The sequence below is a fragment of the Phasianus colchicus genome, chromosome 15, assembly GCF_987193195.1.
Source record: "Phasianus colchicus chromosome 15, bPhaCol1.hap1.1, whole genome shotgun sequence".
NCBI classification, from domain to species: Eukaryota; Metazoa; Chordata; class Aves; order Galliformes; family Phasianidae; genus Phasianus; species Phasianus colchicus.
The window spans coordinates 10,692,604-10,720,035 of NC_143450.1; the positions used below are offsets into that span (position 1 = coordinate 10,692,604).

General features: G+C 46.8%; 1 protein-coding gene across 2 annotated transcripts in view; it reads right to left on the reverse strand.

Moving 5' to 3' along the window:
- Window positions 1-259: 259 nt before the first annotated feature.
- The window catches only part of NSD1 (nuclear receptor binding SET domain protein 1), a 53,940-nt gene continuing 26,767 nt past the window's right edge, over window positions 260-27,432 (reverse strand). For both annotated transcript variants that reach the window (XM_031598149.2, XM_031598150.2), the window contains 16 exons: window positions 26,583-26,692; window positions 25,434-25,503; window positions 24,571-24,689; window positions 20,163-20,306; window positions 19,611-19,734; window positions 19,072-19,272; window positions 17,646-17,825; window positions 17,124-17,280; window positions 16,646-16,851; window positions 15,983-16,095; window positions 14,627-14,896; window positions 13,185-13,301; window positions 11,486-11,627; window positions 10,909-11,015; window positions 8,047-8,251; window positions 260-4,986 (listed from right to left, as the gene is read on the reverse strand). In XM_031598149.2, coding sequence (XP_031454009.2) covers window positions 2,651-4,986; window positions 8,047-8,251; window positions 10,909-11,015; window positions 11,486-11,627; window positions 13,185-13,301; window positions 14,627-14,896; window positions 15,983-16,095; window positions 16,646-16,851; window positions 17,124-17,280; window positions 17,646-17,825; window positions 19,072-19,272; window positions 19,611-19,734; window positions 20,163-20,306; window positions 24,571-24,689; window positions 25,434-25,503; window positions 26,583-26,692 — 4,601 coding nt within the window. In that variant the 3' untranslated portion in view covers window positions 260-2,650. The remainder of the gene's footprint in view (window positions 4,987-8,046; window positions 8,252-10,908; window positions 11,016-11,485; window positions 11,628-13,184; window positions 13,302-14,626; window positions 14,897-15,982; window positions 16,096-16,645; window positions 16,852-17,123; window positions 17,281-17,645; window positions 17,826-19,071; window positions 19,273-19,610; window positions 19,735-20,162; window positions 20,307-24,570; window positions 24,690-25,433; window positions 25,504-26,582; window positions 26,693-27,432) is intronic.

Genomic DNA, 27,432 nt, shown 5'->3' on the forward strand with positions numbered 1-27,432 from the left:
ATTAAGGGAGAGAAGAGGAGAGGCAGGGTACAGTCTGCTGCAAGGAGTAAGGCCGTGGTTTTGAAATGCCATGCAACAGTTCAGTCTGCATTCATTGCTGAAAACAAGCTTGTAGGTAACTGCTCGCTGTGGGAAAGGTTCTGCTGCCGTGGACCTCACCCTAGTATTGGAGCACACGATTCACAGAAGTGATTCTTTTCAAACCTGCGCTTGTGAGAATTCATCGAGAACTCCTCCATTTTACAGATTTAAAAAAGCCTGCACCAAAAATATTCACAGTTTATTTTTCATGAAACAAATAACTATTTAACACGTGACAAAGCAAAGCGGAGTCGGACAGAGCAGCACAGATACCTGCATGGTTACAGCTGGAGCTGCGGGGCGGCTGGCACGGAGGTAACCCTACTTACACAATCTACATGACTACGTCCAGCTCATGGGAAGGCCTATAAATGCGAATTCAAGGTTTATTTTCCTTCTCACACATGATAAATACTTAATATACTTGTCCTCATGACCATTTTTTTATTTTGTTTAGAAAAGTTAAATGCCCTTAGATTATCTTCTCTCTCAATGGCTCTGAGGAGTTGTCCTGATTCCCTTTGTGCAGGAGTCGTGCAGAAACACGAGCTGCTTGCATTTCCCGTTTCAGCAGCAAGCAGGAATTGACCTGCCAGTCTTCCCGGAAAAAAACATCATTAAACATTAAGTTTCCATAAGCCATAAAGCTTTTTGAAGTTGCTAGCTATTCTATAAAGGATCTGAAATGATTCGGACTAGAGAAGAGATGCACCACTCACTGGTAACGTCCCGCTCTGCCAGGCACCCTGGCCTTGCAGCAGGGCATTGCTATGGGGTGCACACATCAGCAAAGGAGAACGGGTCAGGATTGGTCTCAGTACAAGTGTCTGCCTCCCCTCAAGGAAAACTGCAAAGCTTGTGATCGCATGCTTTGGGAGCAGCAAGCACCTGCACACCAAGAGTGACCAAGGACCTGCTTCCACGTCAGCAGGAAAGGGTCAGCCCAGAGCAGAAGCCTCCCCTTCCTCAGCGCCCTGCAGACCTGCCCCAACAAGAAGGATCCACTGGAGCGGCGGTGCTACCTGACCAGCAGAGCTCAGGCGTACCAGAGGTCAGGGGATGTGAGAGCAGGAGGGCACACAGGGTCAGCAAGGCTCCCTCAGCAGGCAGCTGAGCCCCGCCGTGCCCGGGGCACTGCCCACCACACACTGCTCCGGAGTGCACTGGCACGCTCCTGTACACGGCCGAGCACTCTGCTGCCTTAATGCTTGAAAAGCTGTTTTCACAGCAGGCCTAGTCTGGGCACCCACCAGGTGACAAAACAGCTCCTCAACTGGAAAAGGAAGAAGAGTTAAAAAGCAAGCCAGCCAGCTGCTAGAGCCCACTGTGTTCCAGTGTGAGAACTACGATTGGGTCGGAAGGACACACGCGCACACATACACACACGCACACCAACACAATCCAGTTAATTCAAGTCTCCTTTGGTTGTAGGCGAGTTAAGCCAGAAGTCACCCAGGGGAAGGTGTTGAGGTGGATCCCGGTACAGACACGGCCCCTTCGCCTCTGTGCTGCAGAGCAAACAACACAGGCTTCGCTTGCAGCTCCGCAGCGCATCGTGCTGCTGGAAGACCTGGTGTGATGCAAACACCTCCTGAACACATCTGAGGCCAGGGGAGAGAAGACTGTGAAATCTGCTGGCTCATGGTGACCAGTTGAGAAGAGAGCGGATGGAAATTTCACAGGGAGCAGCGGCACCCTGTGCAGGCCATGCACAGCACCGGGAGGGAATTCGCTCTGCCTGACTGCTATTGCTGCTTTATAGGTCGTGATGTTTGCCAAGTACAGGAAACACTGCATGTCCTGTGCTAAGGGATTAAGACACAAGAAGGAAAAAACTGCCAGATGGCTTCTTCCAAGATCTCTCTTCTCTCTAACTTCCTTCAGATTCCCTGTTTCTTGGACCTGGGCAGTTGTGTAAAGGAGCCTACGTGGATATTGCATATTGCTGGAAAACACTGCACTGACCAGGTGCAGCAGGCTCCTCTCCTAACTCAGCTGGAGACGATGCTTGTCCTTCAGTGAACCGCGCACGTGGCACAGCCCAGTGAACACACGGACAAACCTCACACAGCAAAACCCTGCAGGGCAGACAACAGATAAACCTCGTCCCTGCTTCTACAGAGTCTGGCAAGAGTACACGTCACTGCTCACCGATCCCTGCGGCATCTCCGGCCCCAGGGCAGCCTCACTGAGCTGCTTCCTCTAAGCAACAAGAGCGAGGCTCCTCGCTGTTCTGGGGAACCTGCCTATGAATTGGACCTGGAGCTTGAACACGCTGGATCAGTAACGTGACCATTTCAGTGGAATTTGAGATTTTACCCAGAGTGGACTCTTTATTTCAGCTTTACCATTTGCATAAGGAAGAGGAAAAGGTCACGGATGCTCTCTCCCTTTGGCTGGGCCACACTCAGACTTAAGTGAATGTCCTTGCTCATGTCACGAGAGAATACGGATAGGATGTGCATGGGTTAGGGGCTGGGCTCAGGGAAGTGATTAAAAAAACGAAACAAAGAATTTCCCCCTCCCTAAACATTAAAAGACTGGAACCTGCCTCCCACGTTCACCAACCTCACTTTGGCTCTGAGTCGGCCAATTCATGACAGACAGAATCCTGGTTATGAGCTAGCGCTGTGTTTTGTTCAGGCAAAGGGTCCTGCCCCCGAGGAATATGTACTTTTCCAGACAGCCAAGAGATCTGCTCAATTGTCTGAATGTTTGTGACAATCCACTGTGTCTGCTCCTGGGGTACTGGTGCTTCCCTGGCAGGCCGTGGAGTCTGCTCAAACACGCGCAATCTCTCTGATGTCCAAGGGGTTTGCTCTGTGGGGACCGAGGCCACTTCCCAGCTAGGCTGAAGTGTCGGCTCTGGTAGCTTCTCTGCTGTCCGGGGAGACTGCTCTGCAGGTGTCAGGGCTTTTGCAGTGGGCCAGTGGGTTTGCTCGTGTGTCTGTAGTTTCTCTGTGGGCCAAGGTACCTGTCCAACATGCGTCACAGCCTTTCCAGCAGACCAAGAGATCTGCTCGCCAGCTAACATGGTCCTCTCCTTCTGCTGGGGGCTCAGCTCTGCAGCAGGGGCTCCCCTCTCCTTGGGCTGGGCGTTCTGGTCAACGGGCCGCAGCGCCTTCTCAGACAGCAGCAGCCTCGGAGCTGAGGCAGCCGGGGGTTTGTCCAAAACTTGAGGCCGAGGAGCCACAGCAGCGGCCAGCTTGTCTGATGCCTGAGGCCACGTGGCTGTAAGAGACGGGGGCCTCTCCAAGAGCTGAGGCCGGGCCACCCCAGAGCCAAGCGCCTTCTCCAGAGGCAGGGGCCGCAGGGCCCCAGAATCGGCAGCCTTCTCCAGAGGCAGGGGCCGCAACACCCCAGGGCTGAGAACCTTCTGCATGAGTGGGATCCGCAGAGCCCCCGAGCCCAGAGCCTTGTCTGTGGGCAGCATGTGCGGTGCCCGGGAGCCGTGGGCCTTCTCCAGAGGCAGTGGCCACGACACCCCTAAGCTGGAAGCCTTGTCTGTGGGCAGGATCCGTGGCATCCCTGAGGCAGGAGCCTTCTCTGGAGCGAAGGCATGGAGTGCCCCAGAGCTGGGAGCCTTCTCCACGGCCGAGACTCGCACTGCCCCAGAGAAGGAAGCTTTCTCTGGAGGTGGGAGTCGTAACACACCTAATCCAGGAGCCTTCTCCATGGGCAGGATTCGTGACACCGGGGAGCCGGGGACGTTTTCAATGGGCAGAGGCCACAGCACCTCAACATCAGGGCTGAGAATCTCCTCTGATGCTGGGATGTGCGGCATTGCAGAGCTGGGAGACTTTTCCACGGGCTGAGGCTGCGGACTCTGGGCAGAAGCTTTGCTCAGCAGCTGAGGCTGCTCGGCCACAGGAGGCTCATCCACTGGCTGGGACTGCAGGGTCCCTGCCGTGGCGAGAAGTCTGTCTGACAGCTGCGGATGCAGGCATTTTGCTGGAAACTCATCCAGCAGCTCTATCTCCTGGGTCTCGGCGTCAATGAGAGACTTGTCCGATAACTCCAGAACTTCAGCGATGGCCGGAGGTTCATCTGACAGCTGGAGCAGGGCACCAGCAGGAACCAGCGACCCATCCAATGAATGCGGAGTTCCTGGAGGAGATTTGCTCTGCAGATGAGGCTCCGAGGCATCGCCAGAAGACTCATCCAGCGGCCACAGCACCGCGTTGGTGGGAGGTTTGTCAGGCTGCTCAGGCTTCAGCGCTAAAATGATGGGCTGCTTCTCCGGCTGCAGCCTCAGGGACAGGGCAGCCTGGGGCCTGTCTGATGGCTGCAGGCGGAGTGACAGCGTAGTGGGAGGTTTGTCCGAAGGCTGCAGCCGGAGCGACAGGGTGGTGGGGGGTTTGTTGGATGGCTTCAGCCTCAGTGATAAGGTAGTGGGGGGTTTATTTGACGGTGGCAATCTCAGTGCCAGGGCAGCAGGCGGTTTGTCTGGTGGAGGCAGTCTCAGGGCCAGGGTGGTGGGGGGCTTGTTTGAGGGCTGCACCCTCAGGGCTAAGGTGGTGGGGGGTTTTTCTGACGGTGGCAGCCTCAGCGCTAGTGTTGCGGGGGGCTTTTCTGGTGACTGCAGTTTGAAGGCCACAGACTGAGGCAGCCTGTCCAAAGGCTGAATACTCGGGTCTGTATCTGCGGGCGGCTGCTCTGGAGGCTGGGTGTCGTCGCCGTTAGTCAGTGCTCCCATGGGAGGGACATACTCACGGATTTCTCCTGGCTCTAGAGGGTTAGGCCCGCAGGGATCGTGCTCTGTGCAGCTTAAACGTCCGTCCAGCTTAGAGATGAAGAGCATGCCTTCCCGGTGCTGCTTGCAGAAGGATCTGGGGCACATCTCACAGAAGGAAGCTGCTTCCTTACCACACATATCACACTGATGCCATGGGCACTCCCATTTTCCTACAGTACAAACAGAGAAGAAAAGACATAACTTACGAATGGTATAAAGAGAAGAATCTCTTCTGTACAGAGTTAACACCCCTGTAATACTCCTGTGCAATCTTACATGTTCTTCTCAGTTTCTGCCATAACTTCTAGGCTTGAAGGGCAGTTAACAGGAATCCTTTGAAGCAACAAGAAGTGGTTTATATTTGTCATAAATGTAGTTTGTCAGGTCATACCAAAAGTCCATTTGGCTCAAGTATGACACTAACCTGACAGGTCACTAGAGAAGAGTAAACACTGATTTGCACACCTTTGTCTCTCTTATTTCCAGGCAAGAGCAAGAATTACAGTGCAGAAATGTGCAATAGACTTTTTAAGTAGATGTTTCAGGTTCATCTAAGCCTTTGTTAGTTCTAAGCCCACATCCTCCTTTCCTGTTTATCAGAAAGTAGAAGAGGGCAGTGGACATCAGGGAGTACATTTCTCTTGTCTCTGTAAATAGAGGCATCCTCCCTAACTCTGTGTACAGCCGTGATAAAAATGCCTATCATAAAACCAAGCTGTGCCCCGACGAGCTCAGTATCCACACTGAACCTATAATGCTATCAGTATGAAGACCATCATGGACAAACAAAACAAAACAAAAAAAACAAAGTCAACATGACAGTTCATAGCCTTAAAGCTACAGGGAACCACTTGCATCCAGAGTACACAGCACAGAGGCTCTGAGCTCATACTGCAGGATCAATGTGGCTGCCTTTCCAAAGATGATTCCTGCATCTGTGCTCCCCACAGTGCCCCACACTCCTGGGTCCACTGCTCAGAGCAGCTCCTTGCAGGGCAGCACCTCAAATGGAGCCACAGACATCTGCACAGGCAATGCTGGAGGGCAGCTGTGGGCGCCAGCCAGGCCACAGCCCTTCCTACCTCCCTGAACCAAGCCCACTCATCCATGGTTTTGGTTAGCAGCTTCTTTCCAGACAGGCAGAAGACTGCAGTTCAGTGCTGAGCAGCTGTGGTCATTTCTCCATGCTCTTGAGCAACATCAGCTTTCCACCCCCAACTTCTCATGCTGCTTTTTCCCCTGGGCTGAAGAGAACATGTAGTAAGTTTTTCCCCTGCTTTGAAGCCAGCCCAAGGCTTCTGTTTCAGTCTCAAAATACATACATAGATTTTTTTTGTGCTTTTCCAATTCTCTGACATCATTTTCAGGGCATGGTTGTTTAAAACCACACGCGTTCTCTCCTGTCACAGGCTCACAGTGCTGCAGCACAAGTTACCACTGCTCCCCCTGTTTCCCTACAGTCCTGCATTGAGCCCCTTCCCACCCAGCATGCGGTGAGCTCTCCTGGTGCACTGCTGCTCTGAAGCAGACCAGCTGCTCTGAGCAGCCACTCTGACCAGCGGAAAGATTCTGGGACTGTTATTAGAGAGGTCACTCGTACAGATGGAAAATAAAGTCAGTCAAACCCGCCAGTATGTTTCAGGAAGGATAAATCACATCAAACCACTCTAACGGTCTTTGACAGGATAAAAGGGCTAATGAACAAGCCGACTCTCCAGGGACAGCCCTGAGCTGAGGAGCTCTTGGAAGAGGGATCACACCATTAGTAACATGCAAACAAGCAGGAAATTCCAATTACTTAACGGCAATGCCCATGACAGAAGAAATACTTGAAGTAAAAATTGGTGTACCTTTGATGTCCTCCATGATATTCTAAAGGAGCAAGCTATGAAATTAACAGCCTACATAAAAAACTGTTAAATGGCCACAACTGGCTGCAAATCATTCTCAAGATTCAGCTATTAATGATCTTCTGTCAAACTGAGTGGTTTTTCAAACAAGGTCCTTCAGAAGTCTATTTTAGTTATTATTTTAATATCTAGAAGCAGAATAGCAAGTACTCTTACAGAACCACAGATAACCACAAGGCTGTGAGGAACTGCAAGTATCTGGTTAGAGAGGCTCAGAGCTCACAGTGACACTGATGCACTGAACAAATGCTCTTGTACCACAAGGTGCAGTCAAATAAAGCAAGGCCAGGGCAAAGAAGGACCCTAGGAGAAAGAAATAAAATAAATATGGGAAGATGATCAAGACAAGAGGACTCGATAGGGCAAATACAAAATGACTTTAAATAGAAGTTATTTTTACAAAACAAATCTGATCTCATTTCCTGAGAAATTTTGTGTAAAACTCAAAATATAATTATTCTGTTCTGTCAATCTTAACTAGGTCTCACTTGCAACAACGTTAAAAATACTCCTTACCACACTTTAAAATATATGCAGGCAAATGGAACACGTTTCAGAACAGACCAAGAATAATTCTTGAAAAGAAGAGTGGAAGAAAAGGCTGTTTGTTTCATCTGGAAAAGAACTAAGGAGATGACATTCCTCCAGAACGTAAAAGAATGGGTATCAGAAGTGTTGTTTGTTGTTTCAAGTCAGGCTGTTAGGAGAAGCTTTTCAAAGAGGAAGCCAGAGAACAGGTTAAATGCTGGATTCTCTTTCCAAAACTTAACACATGCTTTCTGCCATCTACAAAATATGCTTCTAGCACTTGTATACTTTCTGTCAAGCTGCAGCTAAAGGTGCTAAACCCTCAGTTCTGCTCCCCAGGAGCTCTGGCAGAAGCTCTGTCACAGTAACAGCCACTTCCAGAGCCCTCCTGTTACACACTCCCAGCTCACTTCAAGCATGTCAGAGAATGCTGCACAGAGAATTTGTAATGACGACAGTATTAAAGAGTTACAACTCCTTAAACCAATCAATTCAATGCAGTTGTCTTTATTAGCTGAATTTATAATCTCATCAAACCTAATTTAGTGTTTTGCTGAGTTATTCCACTTAAAAAATTATCTGGTATTGCTTATATTCTTATCATTCAGTTCTTTGGTACTCAATCCCATACTGGTTTTTCCATCCTCCTGACCTGGCAAAAGTCAGGCTAACCAGCCTACCAAGACATGAGTCAGGCTTTTACCTTTCTGAATTGGAGTTAAACCTAAATGTGTAGATGCCACAAGGAGAGCAGCACCTGGGATCCATGCCTGTATGCTGTGTTGCACTGACCTGCGGGCCTCTTGGTCAGGTTGAGGCAGTCAGCATGGTACACCTTGGGGCAGCCTGCCTTCTTGCAGGAAACCAGCTGCCCTCCGTCCCCGCAGCTGAAACACTCATCCTCCCTCTCCTTCATCACCTCCGCCTGCGACCTGCGCTTCATCTGCGGCCTTCTCTTCAGCTTCTTGGACTTCTCCTCATTGAGGGTGGGCTGGCTCTGCGGGAAAGACAACGTGTTCACACATGGATCAGTTTGTGGCAAGGCCATTCTCTCCCTGCAGAAGCGGTTCTCCCTCCCTGAGCTCACCACCAGGGTACATTTCCGTGCTCACAAATCAATGCTTCCAGTACTCATCCCCAACCTCCCCAGTGTCTTCTGCCTCTGTTGAGTTCATTTCTCACAAACACAACTCATAGGCCCTTGTACACTGACATTAACACCTCTCAGTGCACCCTGACCACGTTTCTGCGTTCCCAGCTGCATGCTGGGGCTGAACACAGCAGCTCCTTCTCAACACAACTGCTTCACGTTGATGATCTTCTTATTGCAGATTTGTTCTTGCTATCGACTCAAGTCACTACACCACAGCCCATTCCCAGCACCCAGTTACTCCTCTGCAAGTGCTGATCCTCTCAGCACTGATGGCACTGGACATCTTTTTGTTATCACAGGATGCTTAAGCTACAATGCACTCAACAGCTGTCTTAAAGGCAGTTATGCTACGGGTCCCAAAGATTGGCATCTAAATGGCCTAAGTGTTCACTTCCTTGGCTTAAGGTGTCCCTCCACACCCTTTCAAGCCAGGCCCAGGCCCTCCTAATCCCTAGAGCTGACCCAAACCCAGGATAAGCCTCCCATTGTACCAGATACCCAGTGATGACACTTCCCATGCCTAGCCAGCAGCCTTATCAATGAACTCCCAGCATAGCTTACATAAACAGGCACAAGCTAAATTTTACAGTGTTCCATTAATCTTTGTGTCCAAATGCGCATTCTGCAGGCAGAACCTCCCTGCATGCTGAGTTGTGGTGGCTTTAGCATTGCATAAATATCAGGCACCATTTTTGTCATTCTTCCATCAAGATAAAACCAAAAACATGTAAAACTCTTTGTCTCCAGGCTACAATTTCAGAATTCCGCAGTGTTGACTCGTTCATTGTGTCTCACCAGGGCACCAGCTTCTTGATGTTTGCTTCCCTTTCACATATTTCTGTTTTTACACCATCCTTTCCACAAGTCAGGCCTGTCTTATCACTGTAAACACAGGTAATGAAATCACCGAATGCAAAGGCCACACCTAAACTATTCCATCTCTTCTCACTGTCTAGCACTTTGGCCACCTAATTAAAAGGGAACAAGAAAGACCTTTCACAGATAATTCGAGTTATCTGAGCAACCTTAGCATTTCTCAGTTTTTCACTGCAACAAAACAGTCTCCCAAGCTCTCTTAAGAACTCTCAGTTAGAAAGGTCATTAATATGGGTGAACTTGAGTATAGAATCTTAGAATTCTTAAGAGTTGGAAGGGGCATCTGAGGGCCATCCAGACCAACTGCCCTGCACTGAACAGGGACATCACAGCTAGATCAGGCTGCCTGATCAGCGGCACTTTGACTTCCTGCATCTTCAGGAAGATTTAAAAACGCATATTTTGTGGGATGAATTTGCCAAAAATAAAGGTACCGTTTGCTTGGGTATTTATTTCTTAGCCCATCTCATCAGGATGGAATGAATCACCTCACTCATCACATTAATGTCAACTTAAGGGCATTTTTCTCTGATTTCCATCATGCAACCTGTAATTTCAGGGCAAAAATGATGGTAGTCAAGCCATGTATAACAGAGGAGCAGCATGTAATATATTGAACTTAAAATTGCAACAAAAAAAAAAAAAGAAGAACTTGAATGCACCAGGTGTATAATTCACCTCACCTCACAACCTTTGAAGGCATTCATTTTTTATAAGCTAATTCATCTGCAGAACTGAGCTCTCTGGAAATTTCACAAAACTTTCCCCACATATTGACAGGCCTTCACAACTGTGCCACTGGAGCTGTTAACCCCTAACTGTAGGCATCCGTATCCACACACCAGAGCAGAGGGGTTCTATACTGATGTGAAACTCTGGAAACAAACTAACAGCTGAAATTTAGCTGCTGACAGCTGGGAACTCAGCCAACTGCTTCTGTAAGTTCCTTTTCCCCGTGAGAACCAGCTCACACAAGAACGTAATTGAAATCAATTCCTGTTACTGAAACACTGCAGTACAAACCAAAGTTTTCAAAAGTCAGTGAGTTCTAAAAGGTAGTGATTTTTCTACTATAGACGTGGCAAATTTATTACTTCTGTCTGATGTGTACTTTTCAGTTGTTTAAACAAAAAACGGGGAAAAAATAGCAGCTTTCTTCTTACTACAACGAAGGTGCAGGAGCCTTTAGCTCTAAAGCAACTCTGATCTAAAGGAATGCAGTTTGCTGGCCTTCCACGCATTCTCACAGCTTACTCAGACCTTCACAAAGAGAAATGGGCTGAGCTGAAGTTTCTTGGTTATCCAATAGAAGACTTTCCCACGTTCATCCTCTGGCGCTCTATTAAGATGGAAATTGCCGTGATGAGCAGAAAATTCTGGAAAAAATCTTTTATTTACTCTTCAGTTGGAAAATATGATTTCCTGTCGTGATTTGTAGCAATTCTTTAGTAAATTCAGATCTAAAATCTGCATACTCAATTTGAATGTTCATCTAAATCCAACCAGCAATGTTCCTATGGCCACGATGAAAGTGAACTGCCCTTCCTGAAGTCTCTGCAACAAACGTACCACACTTACACAAAGAGGTCATTTGGAAGAACGAAAGCTTACGGGAGGCCTCATACCTTTGGCCGCACTCCTAGGAAGCCACTGCAATTTGGAGCACCACATTTGCAAACTGTCTTTCCATTTCCCAAACACTCCAGATTGTAGTTGAAAGTCAGCTCAGTCCCTGGCACAAAAGCAGATATTAAACAAGTTGTAACAAACTATGTGATAGAATGCCCTTATTGCTAATGCTAGAGTTAAAGCACTTTCAAAAGTAACCCAAATGGCTGTCCCAACTATATATGGGTACTCTATTACTCCCCCCAAAGATCTGTGGGGACTGAGAATTTAACTCTACTCTATACACACACTACATCCACAAAAAGAGCATTCTTCTCCATGCTTTAGGATGCTTAGTTCCATTTCTTGATCCTGTAAGTTAGAGCAATAAAGCTCTATCTATAGCATGGATGCCCTTGTTTCACTGTGGCAGTGCTGACGTTGTAGCCAATGTGAAATGAGAAGAATTTAAATGTGGAAATAGCAAAATTAAGCATCTCCCTCCAGTGGGCTACAAACCATCCATCCCTCTATTCCTTACAGAAACGCTCCCATGCTTTTAACTGCAAGTACTGAGAGAACTGGGTTCCTTACCAGCTTTGATATTTACAATTGCGAAGAGCCCAACCCGCGTATCACCGTTCACACACCATTTCTGAGTCTCACAGTTGGGCTGGCAGCAATGGTTCATGAACCGAGCGTAATTGCCCTTCGGACCAGCATCAATGATTCGATCCTAGAATTGAAAAAAGAAATTAAAACAACAAACTACAGTTAGTAACTATCACACCCCACCCAAGCAGAGGTACCAGCATGCCAAGAACGTATTTTTTTGGTAGTAGCATCTGGTCACTGGACATCAGGACATCCTGCAAAGCACTTGAATATGTGTATCTGTTTTAACCAAGCATTAAGTCCAGGTGTCACTGTGTTGCCTGGACAATCAACAAACAGCTGATCCATTTCCACACACTGGTACCTCTGCTCAACGCAGGCAGATAGCACATCAAAGCAGCCTCCTGCCCAGTATCACTGGCATCTTCCAAGAGGCACAGTCTCCCAAATAGCCATGAAAGCACTATCACTGCTTCTGGGAAATCAGCTTTTTCTGTAATGTTAGTATTGGACAACCACGTCAGCACACCTCCAAGGTGGCACTTGCAATTTCAGACCCTGACTTCTGCTTAAAAACAAAATTAGAGAATCCTAGAATCACCAAGGTTGGAAAAGACCTACAGGATTATCCAGTCCAACCATCTGCCTACCACCAATAGTTCTTACTAAACCATGTCCCTCATCACAATGTTCCTTGAACACCTCCAGGTTTGGTGACTCCACCAGCTGCCTGGGCAGCCCATTGCAGTGCCTGACCACTCTTTCAGAGTAGTACTTCCTAAATCCAACCTGAATGTCCCCTGGTGTAACATGAGGCCATAAAATATCAGTTCCTATTTCTTATGCTTCAATGTATAACTGGAAAACAGGAACAAAACATAACCTGAGGTGCACCGTTGTACAGTACACTGGCTTTTGTAGACTGTTGGAGGGGAGAGGGAAGCTGCAACTGACATTTGGTTTTGTCACAAGGGAGATACAAGGAGGACAAGATACAGTCAGTGAGCATTTCCAGCAAGATGACAGGAAGGTCAGAAAGCAGCCATACCATTATGCTGTTCCATGCACTGTGTTTTCTTCTTATACCTTTCCTAATGGTTTCCTTCAAGTCTTTCCAAGGTTGAGATACAAGGTTCTGAAAAACTACTTACCTCTGAGAGTCTGGAGCTTATACCACCTTGGCCTCCAGGATCTACTGAGGAGCCTGTAGGTGTAACAAACCCCACTTCTCTACACAGATCTGCAAGACCTGAGATTTCAACTTAAATGACTGTCTCACTGGTGCTTCTACATTTGAGGACTGTTGCCCACAGTGGCACACATCAGCCCACCTCAGGACTCCGTGTGGCTCAGCTGCTGGGAAGGATACTAAGGTTACAAAATTCACTGTGTTATGTGGAAGAGCAATGTTTGATTCTCAGCCAATTGCCCTCAGACAAACTATTGCCTTGCTTCTTCTGAACAGACTCCAAAGAAGTTGGCTCAGACTTTGTTTCCAATCCTAAAATCCAGCCCAAAGCTTCTCCAAGGCACGTTATAGTTACTCTTTTAGCAAAAGACCAGCTGAACAGAATCTCTTAACGTTTCCTTACTTTCTGGAGAAGAATACCACTGGGCCTTTGCTGCAATCATTTTATTTCTGTCTTCACTCCTGACAAAAGAATTTTCTTCCACATACCTTATCCAGTGTCAACATGTAGAAATTGGTGATATCATGCTCCTGGGCGTAACGGATTCGGGCTCGGCACTCCTCTTCATCAATTAGCTCCCCAACATACTCATTAACAAATTCACCCTGCATCAAAGAAGAAAAAAAAGAAAATAGGCTGCTAGGACATGACAAATTCCCTCCAAGATGAAGGGACCTTTGTGCTACAATATGGTTCCTGTTTTCTTTGTGGAAACTTCTTCATAAAAACTTCCCTCTGTGCTTTGCAGTCATCTCGAGCTATAATTTTATTAACAGTCCTTAATTATAATTCCGTTTCACACACACAACAAATCACTTGACATAAATTAAATAAATCAACAACAGCTATCAGATCATTCTTTGCACGGTGGGAAGAACTAATGTTCAGGAACAGCACAAATAAAGCACAACGGTAGTTCTTCACTGCAAAGCTCAAAGCACTGCACAGCTGTGTTCCAGAAGGAAAAATATCCCTCTGGGAACCAACCACACTGAGCAGCACAATGTACCTAGAGCACCTGCTCCTGCAGTGTATTTCTGGAGTTCACCTGCAGTGAAAGCACTACAGACACCATCAAAGGGAATCACAGCTCTGCTCCACTGGGAGCAACAGGTGCCTCCATTAAATAATCGAGTTCTGCCCTTTCCAGTCTGTCTGTTAAAAGTGAAACATAAGGTGCATAAAATGGCAAATAAATCCTTTAACCTATACACAGGAAGCTGTGAAGCCTAAACAGGACAGGCTTGCAATTTTCCTAGATATCAGCCCCCCTGACAGTATGCCGTCTCCGTGGTTTTTCTCAGAAACTCTTCTCCTACTATGCCATCTAATTTTCTCTGTTTCACTTCACTCTTTCTTAGCTTTGAGGTTCTTCTTAGCTGCAATGCTCTTTTTTCTTCATTCAGCATTGATGTGTGCCCACGCAATAACTACTCTCTGGATCTGAAACTCATCTGCAAGTATTTTAGCTGCCTCCTAGGTAGTACTTCCCACAGTAATTATAGCCATCTCTAAGATGCTATGCTTTGTAAGATTCAAGTTTCTGATACAAGATTCTCATGCTAGAGAAGTCATGCTATTCAAGAATGGAGGTTGTGGGCATAATCACTGTTCCCTGTCTGGGCATAATCACTGAGCCCTGTCTCCTACTTCAGTATTCTGGTGAATTCATAAAGCCAACCATCCACACAGGCAGACCAAGCAATCACCTTTTTATCCTGTGGGATACTAACATACAAGGCATTTTAGCTGAGCCAAAATGTGCTTGTCAAGATTACAAAAGTCACATTCATCCACTTCTTTCCTAAATGGCATTCAATGGCAAGAAAGCCTTTCAAATTACAGCAGGCAATTTTTCACATGTATGAAAACTGACAATGAGCAAGAGAGAAGCGGCAAGAGAAAACCTCACGTAAAGCAGAGCACGTACCTTTCTGATGTCTGTTTTGGCCTGTAAGCCCCAGCCTCGTGCCAGCGTGCGGAAGATCTGTACCTCAGGATACTGCCGCTTGGAGAAGCACTGGTTCTGACAGCGCTCTCCTGCCGGGCAGACCAGGGGGTGGCACTCATAGAGCAACATACGATTGATGCATTCGGAGTCCAGACCACATGGGTTTTCATCTGTTGGCTTACAGTTACAACGTGGTATCTCAGACAGATCTGCAGTGAAGATCTGCACCTTGCCCACCGGCCGGTTCACCTTGAATGCATGAGAAGGACGTCAGCTGCTTAAGAACAGGTCATCACAACAGACACTCCTATACCCAATCTTTGCCTACGAGCTGACAGGCAGCAGTGCAAACTAGTGACAGGAAGGGGTAAAAGGAGGCGTACAGACACATATGTACTTCTGAGCACACTACTTGAAGAGGTAAGCCCTTAGAAGAAAGACACAGATCCCCCCAACAGCACCACCTTGTGTATTCTGCATCCTCTGAGTGGGGGGAAAGGCTGCAAAGGGTCCCTCTCCTGTGTCACTGTGACTACACAGAGCGCAGGTGGTCCTACCTTAAATCTTAGCTATAAACAAAATACCAGCAATCAGCTAAGCTTTCATAGCTTGAAACATAAAAATGGGAAGAAGCAGGAGGAAGCAATGAAAAAGAGGAACACAGTCCTTGAGTCACTGGTTTCTGATCCCTCTGGGCCCACATCTCTATCCTATGCACCCACTTGGCCCAAGCTCTTCACTCAGATCACCTCACACCTGTTGGAGGTCCTTGAAAAAATTCGTGCTCCAATTCTACCTCAAAGACAGCCCTAAGCCTGAGGAGTTCCTCAAAACTCCACAAAAAGTTTGTTATTCTAGCACATATATCTAATTTCATATTTTTGTTCAACCAATACAGAACAGTACACAAACAAAAACAGAAGTGAAAGACCCTGCCATGCTCCACTGTGGGTTACCATCCTCCTCTCTGCTCTACTGTGTCTTGACTGTCTACCCCCCACTAAGTTGCCACCAACAGCACTCAAAATCTGAGCACACTGGGTGATGTCAGCTCTCTCCCATAAAACCCCAGACAGGTAGAGAGACTCTTCTTTCACATCACACAACTGACATGGCACAGCACAGAGACAATTCAGGTCTGCTCCAGAACACTAGAGTACTGGTGTTCAGCTTCCACACAGTTCTGCAGACACATGAATTGTTTCTGTGGAGGATGACTGAAGACAGCCAGATGTCCCAAGAGTAGAAATGTTTCTGTATATCTGCAATTCACCTGCACTGATAGCTCAAGACTTCTGTACCTGCCCTTCTCCCCTCCCCCCAACCTGCCCTCACCTTGATGTGTTTGTAGGGGGGAGGTTTCTTGTCATTCTTTTTGTCTTCCTGAAGCTGTCTCAGTTCCTTCTGTGCCTTCAGTTCTTCAAACCTTACTGCAGCTTCGTGAAGAGCTAAGTGAAATAACAGGGTGTGTTATGAGGAATTCACTCTACTCACACAGAGCTGGGCTGCCAGAGTACACCCAGCAGTCACAGCTCCACAAGCAAACATTGTTGGCAAAATACTTATAGAGACAGAGATTCATAAAGAGAAAGTGATAAAGCAACAGAGTAGTCACAGGCAATAACAACGATTGCAGGTGAAAAGTTTTGGAAACACCCAACAGCTTTGCCTTGCTTTTGAGAAGAGGTGAATTCATAACTCTCAAGAGCATTTTTATATACAGATAACGACTGTACTAGGTACAAGGAAGCTGCCAGAGCAGCAGAGGAGCTATGCTGGAACTGTAAAGCATTCAGGATCTGCACACCCATGTCCACCTCTGTGAACTCAGACCAATCAACATTCCAGGTGTGCAGGAAGATAGATCAATAGCTATTCATTCTTCAAATTTAATTCAGCTTTAGCTCTAAAATGATATTTTTCTCTGTTACAAGAATATCTTCTCCAGACAAGAAGAGAGAAACAGAACATGCACCTTCCCAGATGAAGACAAATTACCTTTCTTGTATATGCCATCTACGCCCTTCCCCATCTTGTCTTTGCTGCTGACATCACCTTCCATGTATGGGAACACACGGGCCTGGTGGGTCCACAGGTAATCTTTGGAGCCAAAGAACAGCACAGGGAACTCGCCGATGTCATGTTTCATTTTCTGGATGTTGACAGGAATTGTCCTGGGATGGCAGATCTCAGCTGGCCACCACCTACACAACAGAGGGAAAGGAAGATGAAAAATCTGACTCCCCAGTTCCCATGCTTCCAGAAGCACACTGCTGCATAGAGATGGGGAAAATTGTGAAGGCTACCAATAAGGTTGGATGAAGAAGAGGAAGGCATGCACTTCAGCTGCTACATGCATGCAAAAATATCAGAAGCTGTTTCACTGTACCCGGCAGAAAGAAGCAACTTCTCATTTCAATCACCATGATCACCACTTGAAGAGGAACAGGGACAAGTCTGTTCTACCTTCACCTACCTGTAGCGCCCAACTTTCACCCAGACGACTTCCTTGTAGTGTGGCTTTTTGCCTGCCTTGCAATCATTACAATACCAGCTTCCCTCTGGCATCTCGATGTTTAAACACTCACGGTGAAATGCAGCCGGGCACGACTCGCAGCATAAAAGGCTGCCCCCTGCAAAGAAAGGAGGAATTTATCAGGGTCCCTATGCAGAAGCCCCAGACTTCACAATTCCAAACAGTAACAGCTGGGAAAACAGCACAATGCTTTCTTGCAACCTTTTTTCTGACAGCTCATGCTCTATCTATACAGCACAAAGAACCCTTCTAAAGATCCAGAAAAAGCCCTAGCCTGAGCTTGGATTTAAACTGGGATGGATAGGAAGGCAAGCTGTTCTGAGCAGTTTTCACTGGCACACTCCACACAGAAAAAGCTTCTGCCTGCTATAATGATCTCTTCCCATAGCACATCTGTTGCTCTTTTGTCATTTACGTCAGGGCCTCACACAGTGACAGGGAACCACACGCACGCTGTCTCACCTTCCGAGCAGACAAAGCACCAGCTGACATTGACGTGCTCATGGTTGCGGCAGCCCCTCCGTGCAGTGAAGTGATTGGGACAGATGATACTGTTGGAGGCAAGGACCACAGACCCAGCAGCGAGGCAGAAGTCATTGGAATGGTATGCGACCGGACACCGCACGCAGCGCATCAAGCGACCTGGCACAGGAACACATCAGAGTCGTGGTGAATTCCAGAGAAGACTGAGTCTTCACTTCCTCCCAGTCCTATTCTCTATTGGTATCTGAGCTGCAAACAACTAGCCATTGGTGATTTTTGGAAATGGAGATTGACTTTTAATTTCTACAGACATCTACAGCATAATCTCTGTATTTCTATCGAATTAATACAAGCGAATACATATAAAAATAGATCTGCGTTTGTAGGTAATATATAAGAAATCAAATTATTTGGAAGTGAAAAACCTTCTGCACCCTGTTCAGAAACAGTTCAAGAGTTCACAGATCAGGACCTGCTTTGCATCATACATAGATAATAAGTAAATCAGTGCAAACAGTAATTAGAGAGTGGGCATTCCAAGTGCGTAACTGAATGTAATGAAAACAATCCAGGAAGTTTCTGAAAACACTGGCGCTTCCCTCTCCACTTTATCAGATTTTACTCTGAAATTCCAGAAAGGAGAACTCAGAATTGCCTGAAGGCCCACTTCGTCCATGATTGCTCAGCATCTTTTCAGTTCCTCCCAGGAAACTGCTGACAGGGAGAAGAGGTGGAAAGAAAGGAGTAAATCCGACCACTGAAAAACAACCACCAGAGGGGGTCCATAAGGCAAGTGTTCAGCTGAGAAGGGGTCAGAAGCTTCTTGTTTTAAGCACTGACACACGGAAGATGACTTTAACGCAGAGCCTGAGGGTAAGAATACAGCTGATACTGTCATCACTCAGCCTGAGATACCAAAGATTTAAAATATAAATAATAAAAAAGCAGTTTTAAAAGCAAATCATGAGAGTTCAAATTTTAAAATAGGGAAAAAAAAAAAAAGGAAATAAAGCAATTACAGTTTTTACTACATTGCTCTCTATGCCACTGCTGCTAAGCAGGCACTGGCTGCAGCACTGGCACAGTGAGAGGTACGTAGGAGAAACACCAGTGTTCATGCAGCTCTACTGAGAGGAACGTGGCCTTGCTCGACATTCAGGCATTCCAGTGTGTGGCCAGTCAGGAACACTTTAGTTGCTCAATCTGACCATCAGGAGTGCTGACGAGCAGCAGCCCTGCCCACGGACAGCACCCTTCCCACCCTAAGAGGAGCAGATGTTACAGCAAGCGCTGTGGAAAGGACAGAAAAACAAAGAACTAATGGACCGGGTCACTTCAGGTGGGCATGAAACAAAGAAAAGGCTTCTAAATGCTTCCCTGGGACCATGAGAGAAGATTCCAGTACCTTTAGATGCAGAGATGTTCGTTGGGTTAGCAGCATGACAAGTCATGCATATGTGCAGAGAGCATCGGAAGCCCTTGTTCTGAGTGACCGTGGGAGGATATTTCTGTATGCACTCTTCATGGTAATATTTCCCACAAAGGGGCAGCAAGCACCGTTTTACATCTTGCCCGCAGCTCTTGCACACAAAGCAGGTATGGACTCCTAAAGAAAGAGCAGGCACACAGAATGGCCAAATAAAAACATGTCATTTCAGTCAGGAGACATATCAGCACTACAACCCCCCAGCCTGCCACACATAACCCAAACCATAGGTCTCTGCAGCCCTAAAGTTTCACTGTAAGTCTAGACTGAAAAAACATCCATCTCTTGCCCATCGTAGTCCGGACACCCCCACCCTGCCTGCCTCAAAACAGTAAGATCAGTTACTTGGAAAATGATCATCAAACTGAGAAGTGACAGCCACATAGCAGCCTTACAGCAGGTGTATCATTTCAGCAAAAGGAGTGCCAGTTAAGGAGGCACTCAGGAAAGCTATCTACCTGTGGAACACTCATTACAGATGAATTTGCCTGTTGGCATCTCAGAGAGCCCAAGGCACTGCAGGTGGAAAGCACCACAGCACTGAGCTTCGCACAGCAGCAATTCCCCTGGCTTCTCGCAGATCTGTGGGGAAGGAAGGACATCATCAGCTCTGAGCAACCCCTCTCCCAACCCAGCCCAGCGAACTGTCAGCAAATCCCTGGAGAAAAAAATGAGCATTCTCCTTATGTCAGTAAGTTCAGGCAGTTAGCACATCACCACTGCCATCTGCTATCCCATCCCTGCTACCATACATCAGTTAAAATGAGTCCTATATTGATCACATCTTCCCAACATCCTTAAACTCCAGCAAGATGAGAGGCAATCACACAGTAAAGACTCAGTTCAATTAGGCTACTAGTTAGTTGCTATCAAAACCCTGAGAATCACACAGCCCCCAGAGAACACCTAGAAGCTACCTGGGCTCAGCTGGGGCACAGGTGCATACCAATATTAACATAAAAAATATTTAGAAAAGCAAAGTTTTCAAGAGATCTCCTCAAGGAGGCTACCTGACACACGTTCTCCTTGAGAGCTGCTCCTCCTCCACGCTCCCCCTGGATCTTTTTGGATGAAGGCACTCCGTGGTCATTCTCAGACCCCTCTTCATGTCCCCCTTTGGGGCTTGTAGAAGTCCCATGAACCAATGCCTCCCCCTTTAAAAGGAAATTCAAAATTAGGGGCTGTCGGTGCTTCCCACCCTGACCTGCAGATTACAATCCAGCCATCAAGCACATCAAAGTCAGTGTTACCCACCCTGGAGAGAAACACCTCTCATATGGCTCCACCAAAAGGTTTACAAGGAAGGAAAGGAAGAGCACTTAAGTTTATTAGATCATTATAAATACACACTGAACACATTTCTTTTTCCCTGTGCATAATCCCTCTTTGAGGAAGGAAAGTCAGGGCTGAGAAAGAACAGTATTATCATTCATAGAAACGTATCAGGCAGGACTGCATACACTGAAAATCATGTCCACCAGTGCCAGAGAAGCATCCTGAATGCTGATGTCTGCTTGCACTGACAATACTAGAGAAAGATTGCAAGCAATCCTCATCGTAGTCTTCTTTTAGCAAGTAAGTCAGAGTTCTCTTTATACTCTTCTCAGTATGCACTTGTAGGCTTCAAGGTTGTCAGGACAGGCAACTTGCAGCTGCTAGCTAGCTAGCAGCAACTAGGGAGCAAGCCCCAGCTGCCCCTCCAGAGCACATAGGTCTATGAGCCATTCATGCTGCACCAACACACTGCTTTTAGGAACCAACCAGATGCTTCAAGCAAGAACTTAAATACTCTGCCTTATTTGTTTTTGAAATCTTGGCTCACTGCAGACAGCTGAATGATCTCAGCACACAGCTTTTCCTCAGGTCAAAAAGCCATCCCTACTGTATGCCCAGAAAAAAAGGCAGTACACTTTCAAGACCTTGTTAGGAATTTAGACTCCTAGAAGAAGCAGCAGTCACCACTCATACCCTAGAGCCTGCTCAAGGCCAGGTGTGCAACTAACAGGCAGAAGGAGGAGCTTTGAGTTACATTCTGCATGCGAGAGTACCCATCTGAGTTGTGGTGTCACTAAAGTTCCTAAACTCAACTGAATACACTCTGCACACCTTATTCGTCTGGGCAAAAGACGTTCCGGGAAAGCTTTATGTCCTTAAGTTGGAAGAACATGAAGCCAGCATTCTGGTCAGGTAATGATGCTTCCTCTGCTTGATCTTTCATTCCTTGAAGGCACCAGTATGTTTTTGTTGGGAACCTTTTAAAACCATGTAGAGCAACCATGCACAAATGCACTGACAGAATATTAAAGCACACAATACAAACATGAATGGTGTAAGTTTGCTTTATTGAGCACAAAAAAGAAAACTCCCGGCTACAAACTACTGACAATCCATATACCATACGGTGTACAACCTCACAGACTATCATCACATACATGCTGGAGGGCTGGCAGTGATGCAGCCTGCAGGAATACTCAAATGGAGCACATCACTTCCTGCCACTATAGCCCTGGCGGAGGGGATGGAAAGATCTCTGCAGCATTGGTAACCATCAGCTACAACATAACAGATACCTTTGCCTCTGCATACAATGGCATCTTAAGTGCTACCTCTGATACTTCTGGTCTGCAGCTAATTTCTGCTAAGAATACTGTAGTCTGCCACAAGACAGGCCTCTGGCTCAAACATTTGACTTGGCTACTGGAATGCTCCAGGAGCAGCACCAGTAACCAGTGCTCCAGGGACTGGTTACAGCTCAGATCCTCCTATTCCTACATAGGTGCTCACTCTTCTGCTCAGCTCAGCAGTGACCTCAGGGTTGCAGGGGTCACTGTAAGGAAGAACAAGAGCAGAGTTAATCAACTACTGGTGTGGACAAACAATGTCAGCTACAGTTCCTACCTTGTGCTGGGACCCCAGTGCTACAAACACAAAGTAAGCTTTGTCCCTCTCATGGTCACTGAAGATCCCTCCCCAGAGGGGCAAGGCACTGGTTAACAAGCACCACTCCTGTGGTTAATGACTATCTTCCTACTGTATAAAACATTTCAAGAGTTTTGGAAGGAGGGAGAGGACATATACAGATTTGCTAGAAGTAAGAGCAATTTAGAACTGGTCCTTCTGTCTTTCAACCATGGCAGCTAGAACTGCTTGTAGTGAACTCAGACCATCTTTCACGGGCTATCTGGAATGACAGTCTGAAGTGCATCTTAAGTTACATACCACGGACCTCTTTTCAGAGCTCAAATACTTGCTGTTAGCAAAAATCTTAACAACTGGGCCCACACCATCCAGAGTGGCACAGCATGCTCTAGGTCTTATCTTTTCAGCCTCAAGATATCCTTTCTAATTACACAGGTACCTGGCCAACTCGTACATTTCACATGTCAGGGATTTTAGTGTATTTTTAATCAGTCCTCCCAGAAACACTAAGAAAAGGGAATGTCAGAGCTGGACAGGGTGGGCAAGGCCAGATTATTTATGCCTGGTGAACAGGGAGAAGGGGAATCACCCTACAAGACCATCACTCAGAAGGATCAATCACACCATTCTCCCTATTTCCCCTTGCCAGAATGAGCACTGTGAAGCAACATACCTCCTACAGGGGGCAGGTCTCATCCTCGATCTTCTTCCAGAGCTATTTCTGCTGTTGTATCTGGCACATCCTTAAAAGCCTGGCCGGTTCTTTGGCACAGCCTGACCTTGGCTCACAACCTTGACAACCATTTCAACAGCATTTTCCATCCCTTTTCTTGGTGTCTTGCTGCCCCGATGTTGTGAACTTGCATTCCTGACTCCAGATAAATGGAAGGGCAGAGAAAGCTGCCTAGTTCAGCCCAGGGGGACAGGCTTTCCTCTGCCCTCTGAAAGCAGCTGGGTCCAAGGTTTTATTGTGCTGAATCATCCAAATATCTATTTCTTCCAGCACCACTCAGAAGAAAATGAGGTTCGTGCCTGGTATGTGGACAGTCACTTAAGGACCAGTGTGGTGTGAATGCCAAGTGAAATGTAATCACATCTCTATAGCAGCCCAATACTCACCGGTATCCATTCACTCACCAAAGCCAAGGGGTGAACACACACCTCAGCATCTCAAGAAACACAATCACAGAAAAAGGGACAAAGTAAAAGGTAAAAGGTGCCAAGTATTGACATTACATAACTTCAGGTACTCAACATATATCTAAGGCTGGAGGCAGTTAAGACTCCCCGGGCTTCCTCTGCAGTGAGCAGCGTGTGACATTCAGAGCTGTGGCCTACCTGCCTTGCTGCTCTGAACTGCCTCCTCGTTTCTTTGCTATAAAAGATGTACAGAGAATTTACTAGCTCCAAATTGAGCCAGCCTCTCAGAGGGGGCCTAACAGCAGTGTTAACTACCCTCCAGCACTGGCAAATGTATTTGTATAGGCTTCTTTGAAACATGATTCCAGGTGAGCACACTTCAGAAACAACTGACCAGTGCTCTTAAAAAGGCACAGGAAGGTTTACAGGGCCCAGAGGTATTACCCCGAACTTTATCACCCCCATTAGAAATGCTTTTCAAAAAGCAGTGGCAGCAGAGCTCCGAGTAGCTGCTCAGACAACTGGTGTAGTGTTTGTGCTCTGCTGGAAGCTGTATAACAATAACAAATATAACAGTATACATCTATAATTGGCTCCTGAAATACATACTGACTATCCTGACAGAACAGCCTGCTGCTGAACCTGGGCCACTGGAAGTGAGAGGCGATGCTGTGAGAGGCCCGGAGGCGTCCCGCCTCTCCCAGGAAAAGTCTTGCTTCCCCTACACTTGGTGATACCTGGCTCACTCCTAAAAGGCAAAACGTGCTTGTCAGAGATATTTGTATGCCAGCTTTGCTATGGTGCAGTAGAAGGGAGTTGCCCCAATTATCCCTTCCTGCTGGATGGCAGAAAGTAATCAGGCTCCTGTGAGCAGTCACAGTTCCCCCTCCATCCCCTCCAATATGGCTCTGAGCTCACCCTGGCATGCAGGGCAGATAGAAGAGTTTGAAGGCCACATCTATTGCTTGCACTTCATATCGATGTGGAAAAGGGCAAGATACCCACCACCAGAAGACAAGACCTTTCACAGCAGTTAGGCCTCCTGACATGCAAAGCAAAATGCCAGTCAAATCTTTGTTCTGTCATATCAGAACAGACTTTCTCCTGGAGAACCAGCAGAGCAGCAGCTGAAAAACTGAGCCTGAGTTAAGCAGCCATCACAAAATAATTACTAATCAAGGTGATACCTCCAGCTTCAACCCCAGCTCATGCAGCTACATCAGGGAGACAAAGTCCCAGCTGAGACTCTAATCTTGCATTCAGCCAGCCAAAGACTACTTGGCCTAGGCTGTGCACAGCACCCTGGGAAACAGCAGACAGGTTAAAGGAATGACAGTGTGTATGAAAACCCAACGGTACCTCAGAGCGTGGGGTCACCCCCAGCCTCTCCCCATTTTTCTCCTTCTTGGAATGTATTGCAGCAGAGGAATGGCGCGGTCTCTTCCGTTTGCGCTGCTTCTCCAAGAGCTTTTCAGAAGCTGGGATGCAACAGAAAGACCATTCAAGAAAAATGCAGAAATAACAATTGGCCTGCTACCAATTTCCACACCCAGTCTGGCTCTTATTTTCTTTGAGGGCATAAAGCCTGGGGCAATGCAAGCCTCCAAGACAGGTCTGCCCTTTGTCCTACAGCCATCAGAGAGCCTGGATAACACTGACTCATAATGGTTCCAAGTTTGAACTCTTTTGTTGATCTGCAATCATTGCCATTGTCAACTTTCCTGAGACAGCCCCCCAGCAGAAAAGAAGAAATGCTATCAACACAAAGCTTACATTACTATTCAAATGTTGCTAATTACCTCCTCCTGTCATTATGCAATACAAATTCCCTCGTGTTGACACCAATGTGACATAAAGGCACATGGAGGAGGGAAACAGAGCAACTGCACAACTGTCCACTAGACAGAGCAGGCAGTGTTGAGCTGCTCAAAGCATGCCATCAGGCACACTGGTACTGTGGTGACGACTTTCCTACAACCATTCAGACTAAGAATGGAAAGTGAATATCTTCCCACGGAAATATGGACCCAGTACCTCCACTTTCCATAGGGAAGTAAGAAAATATATATAAGTACTTCCAGACAAACGATTATACCTATTTCTTCTGCCACTGCCTCACCTAAGGCCTAGGACATATAAAGCCTTACACACACAACTCCCTCTAAAGCCAGGCACTGATACAAATCACATCAATGCACCTCTGCTGCCCTGCATTCTCTTACCTTCACCCAGGTCTGGGAAGTGGGCTGGTGAGTACAGCTCCGAGCTGTCGCTCTCCGAAGGGCCAGTGCCCTACAAACACACAAGAAACAATTCAGCAGTTGCAAATCAGAGATGCACACTCCTCAGCCACTAAGCCTCTTTACAAATGACCGCAACAACTACTTCAGATCATGCATTCATCAACGGTTAGCAACTTCTCAAGAAGACATTTGGTTTGTGTGTCTGAGAGATCCCACATGAAAAAGTCAGGCAAGGAGGGATGAATGCTGAGTTTGCCAGGTCTTGTGCTCACCAGCATCCCTCACTGTTTCCTAAGCTCTCCCCAAAAGGCTACTAATACCCCAAACAAAAGCTGCTGGGAATAGAGACTCTCTTCTGGTTCTACATTTTTATGAAACCTATGACTGAATTGTTCTGGTCTCTGTATTACTCACGCACGATGACGGTATTAAGACTCTGCCATGGAGAAAGACAGAATGAGAAAGGCAAGAAAATTGTTATTAACCAACTCAGAAACAGCGATGCTATGCCTTGTGCACATACAATGCCCAATATTATTAGTCTTTGTTATCTGCTTTTTCCAAATCATGTCACTGGATTTTGAGCATTTAGCAGAAAAGATCAGCAATTTATTTAAAAAAACTGTGTCTAGCACTGCATGCTACATGTGTTACAACTCCAGCCTCTAGCCTGCTACAAGTTCTATGCTCACTTACCACCCATCACCCAACTTGGGAATGTAACAAATGAAATACTATTCGGAGAACATCTGACAGAAAAGGAGAAAGCCTCAGGTTCAAGTTACAGCGTAACATAACAGCAATTCCCTTTGACAGAAAAGCTCTGCCCACAGCTTCCCAGCCTGTATCCAGATGACTCATTTTTCCATATAAATCAATGGACAGAGGAGACTTCACAGCCAAAACTCCCCCATCCCCATTACAAGTGGGAAAGGGTGGGGAACACCTCTGTATTTAGCAGATTTCTTCACCATAACGCAGCAACCAGCACCTTTGGGAAGGGTGGACCTTCACTCCTGGGCCACAGCCAGCAACACACAGCTCACTGTCCTGTGCCTCCTGCTCAGCAGGGCCTGCTGTCCAGGTTCATTTTCTATCTGACTTTCAGAAGTACTGGAAGAAAAATACCTTCTTTGGGGGAGTCCACTCCTCCTTCTTTGGCATAAAGGCAGTGTCCAAATCATTGGATTCCAAGAGCTTTTTAGTGGGCTTCCTTTGACGCTTGCTCTCAAAGTTTCCTGCAATAAAATTCTTGTTAGATAAATGGGGATTTTCTTAGCTTCAGTCACACTAAGACCATTAAGAAAATGCCAGCCAGCAGTTCTAAACAATCAAATTCACCTTGTCTTTTGGAGCACAAGCTCCCCAGGGAAAAGAAACAATTACCTCTACAACCTGCACAGAAACAGACCTCCATCTGGACCACCTTCAGGCATACCTCAATATATAATATTTAAAAATCCATCCATGGAATAGAGACCATGAACTTAAAGCCATCAGGCAACCATCCTGGCAGTGCAATTCACATCGTGATTTCACACCTGCTTCTCCAGCATAACTCAGCCCTCCCATAATGACAAACACACCCCTGCTTCTTCCTGCTCCCATCCCCACAGCACCCACATCAGCATTCATGCTGCACACAGTAACAGACCGAAGGGTGTGCTCTCAGATGGAACTACCCGGGACAAAATGCCCCAAGTAATCCAGCTGTAGGAGTCAGCCTCCAGCTCAAACTTTGTGCTAGCCACTGGAAGACAATAAGGTGCTAGATGTGGGCAGCAGTAAACCCTTAAAACAACCAGGAAATTGTGATGCTCTGTGTGCAAGGCACTCCATGGAAACAGCCTAATACCTATCTTACCCTGTTCATCTGCATCCTTAATCAGCTTGGCTGGGTCCTCCTACAACACACGGCTTTGCAAGCAGCAACATCAAAGACTTCAGCCACCTTGTGGAGGGACAGCACATCACTGCT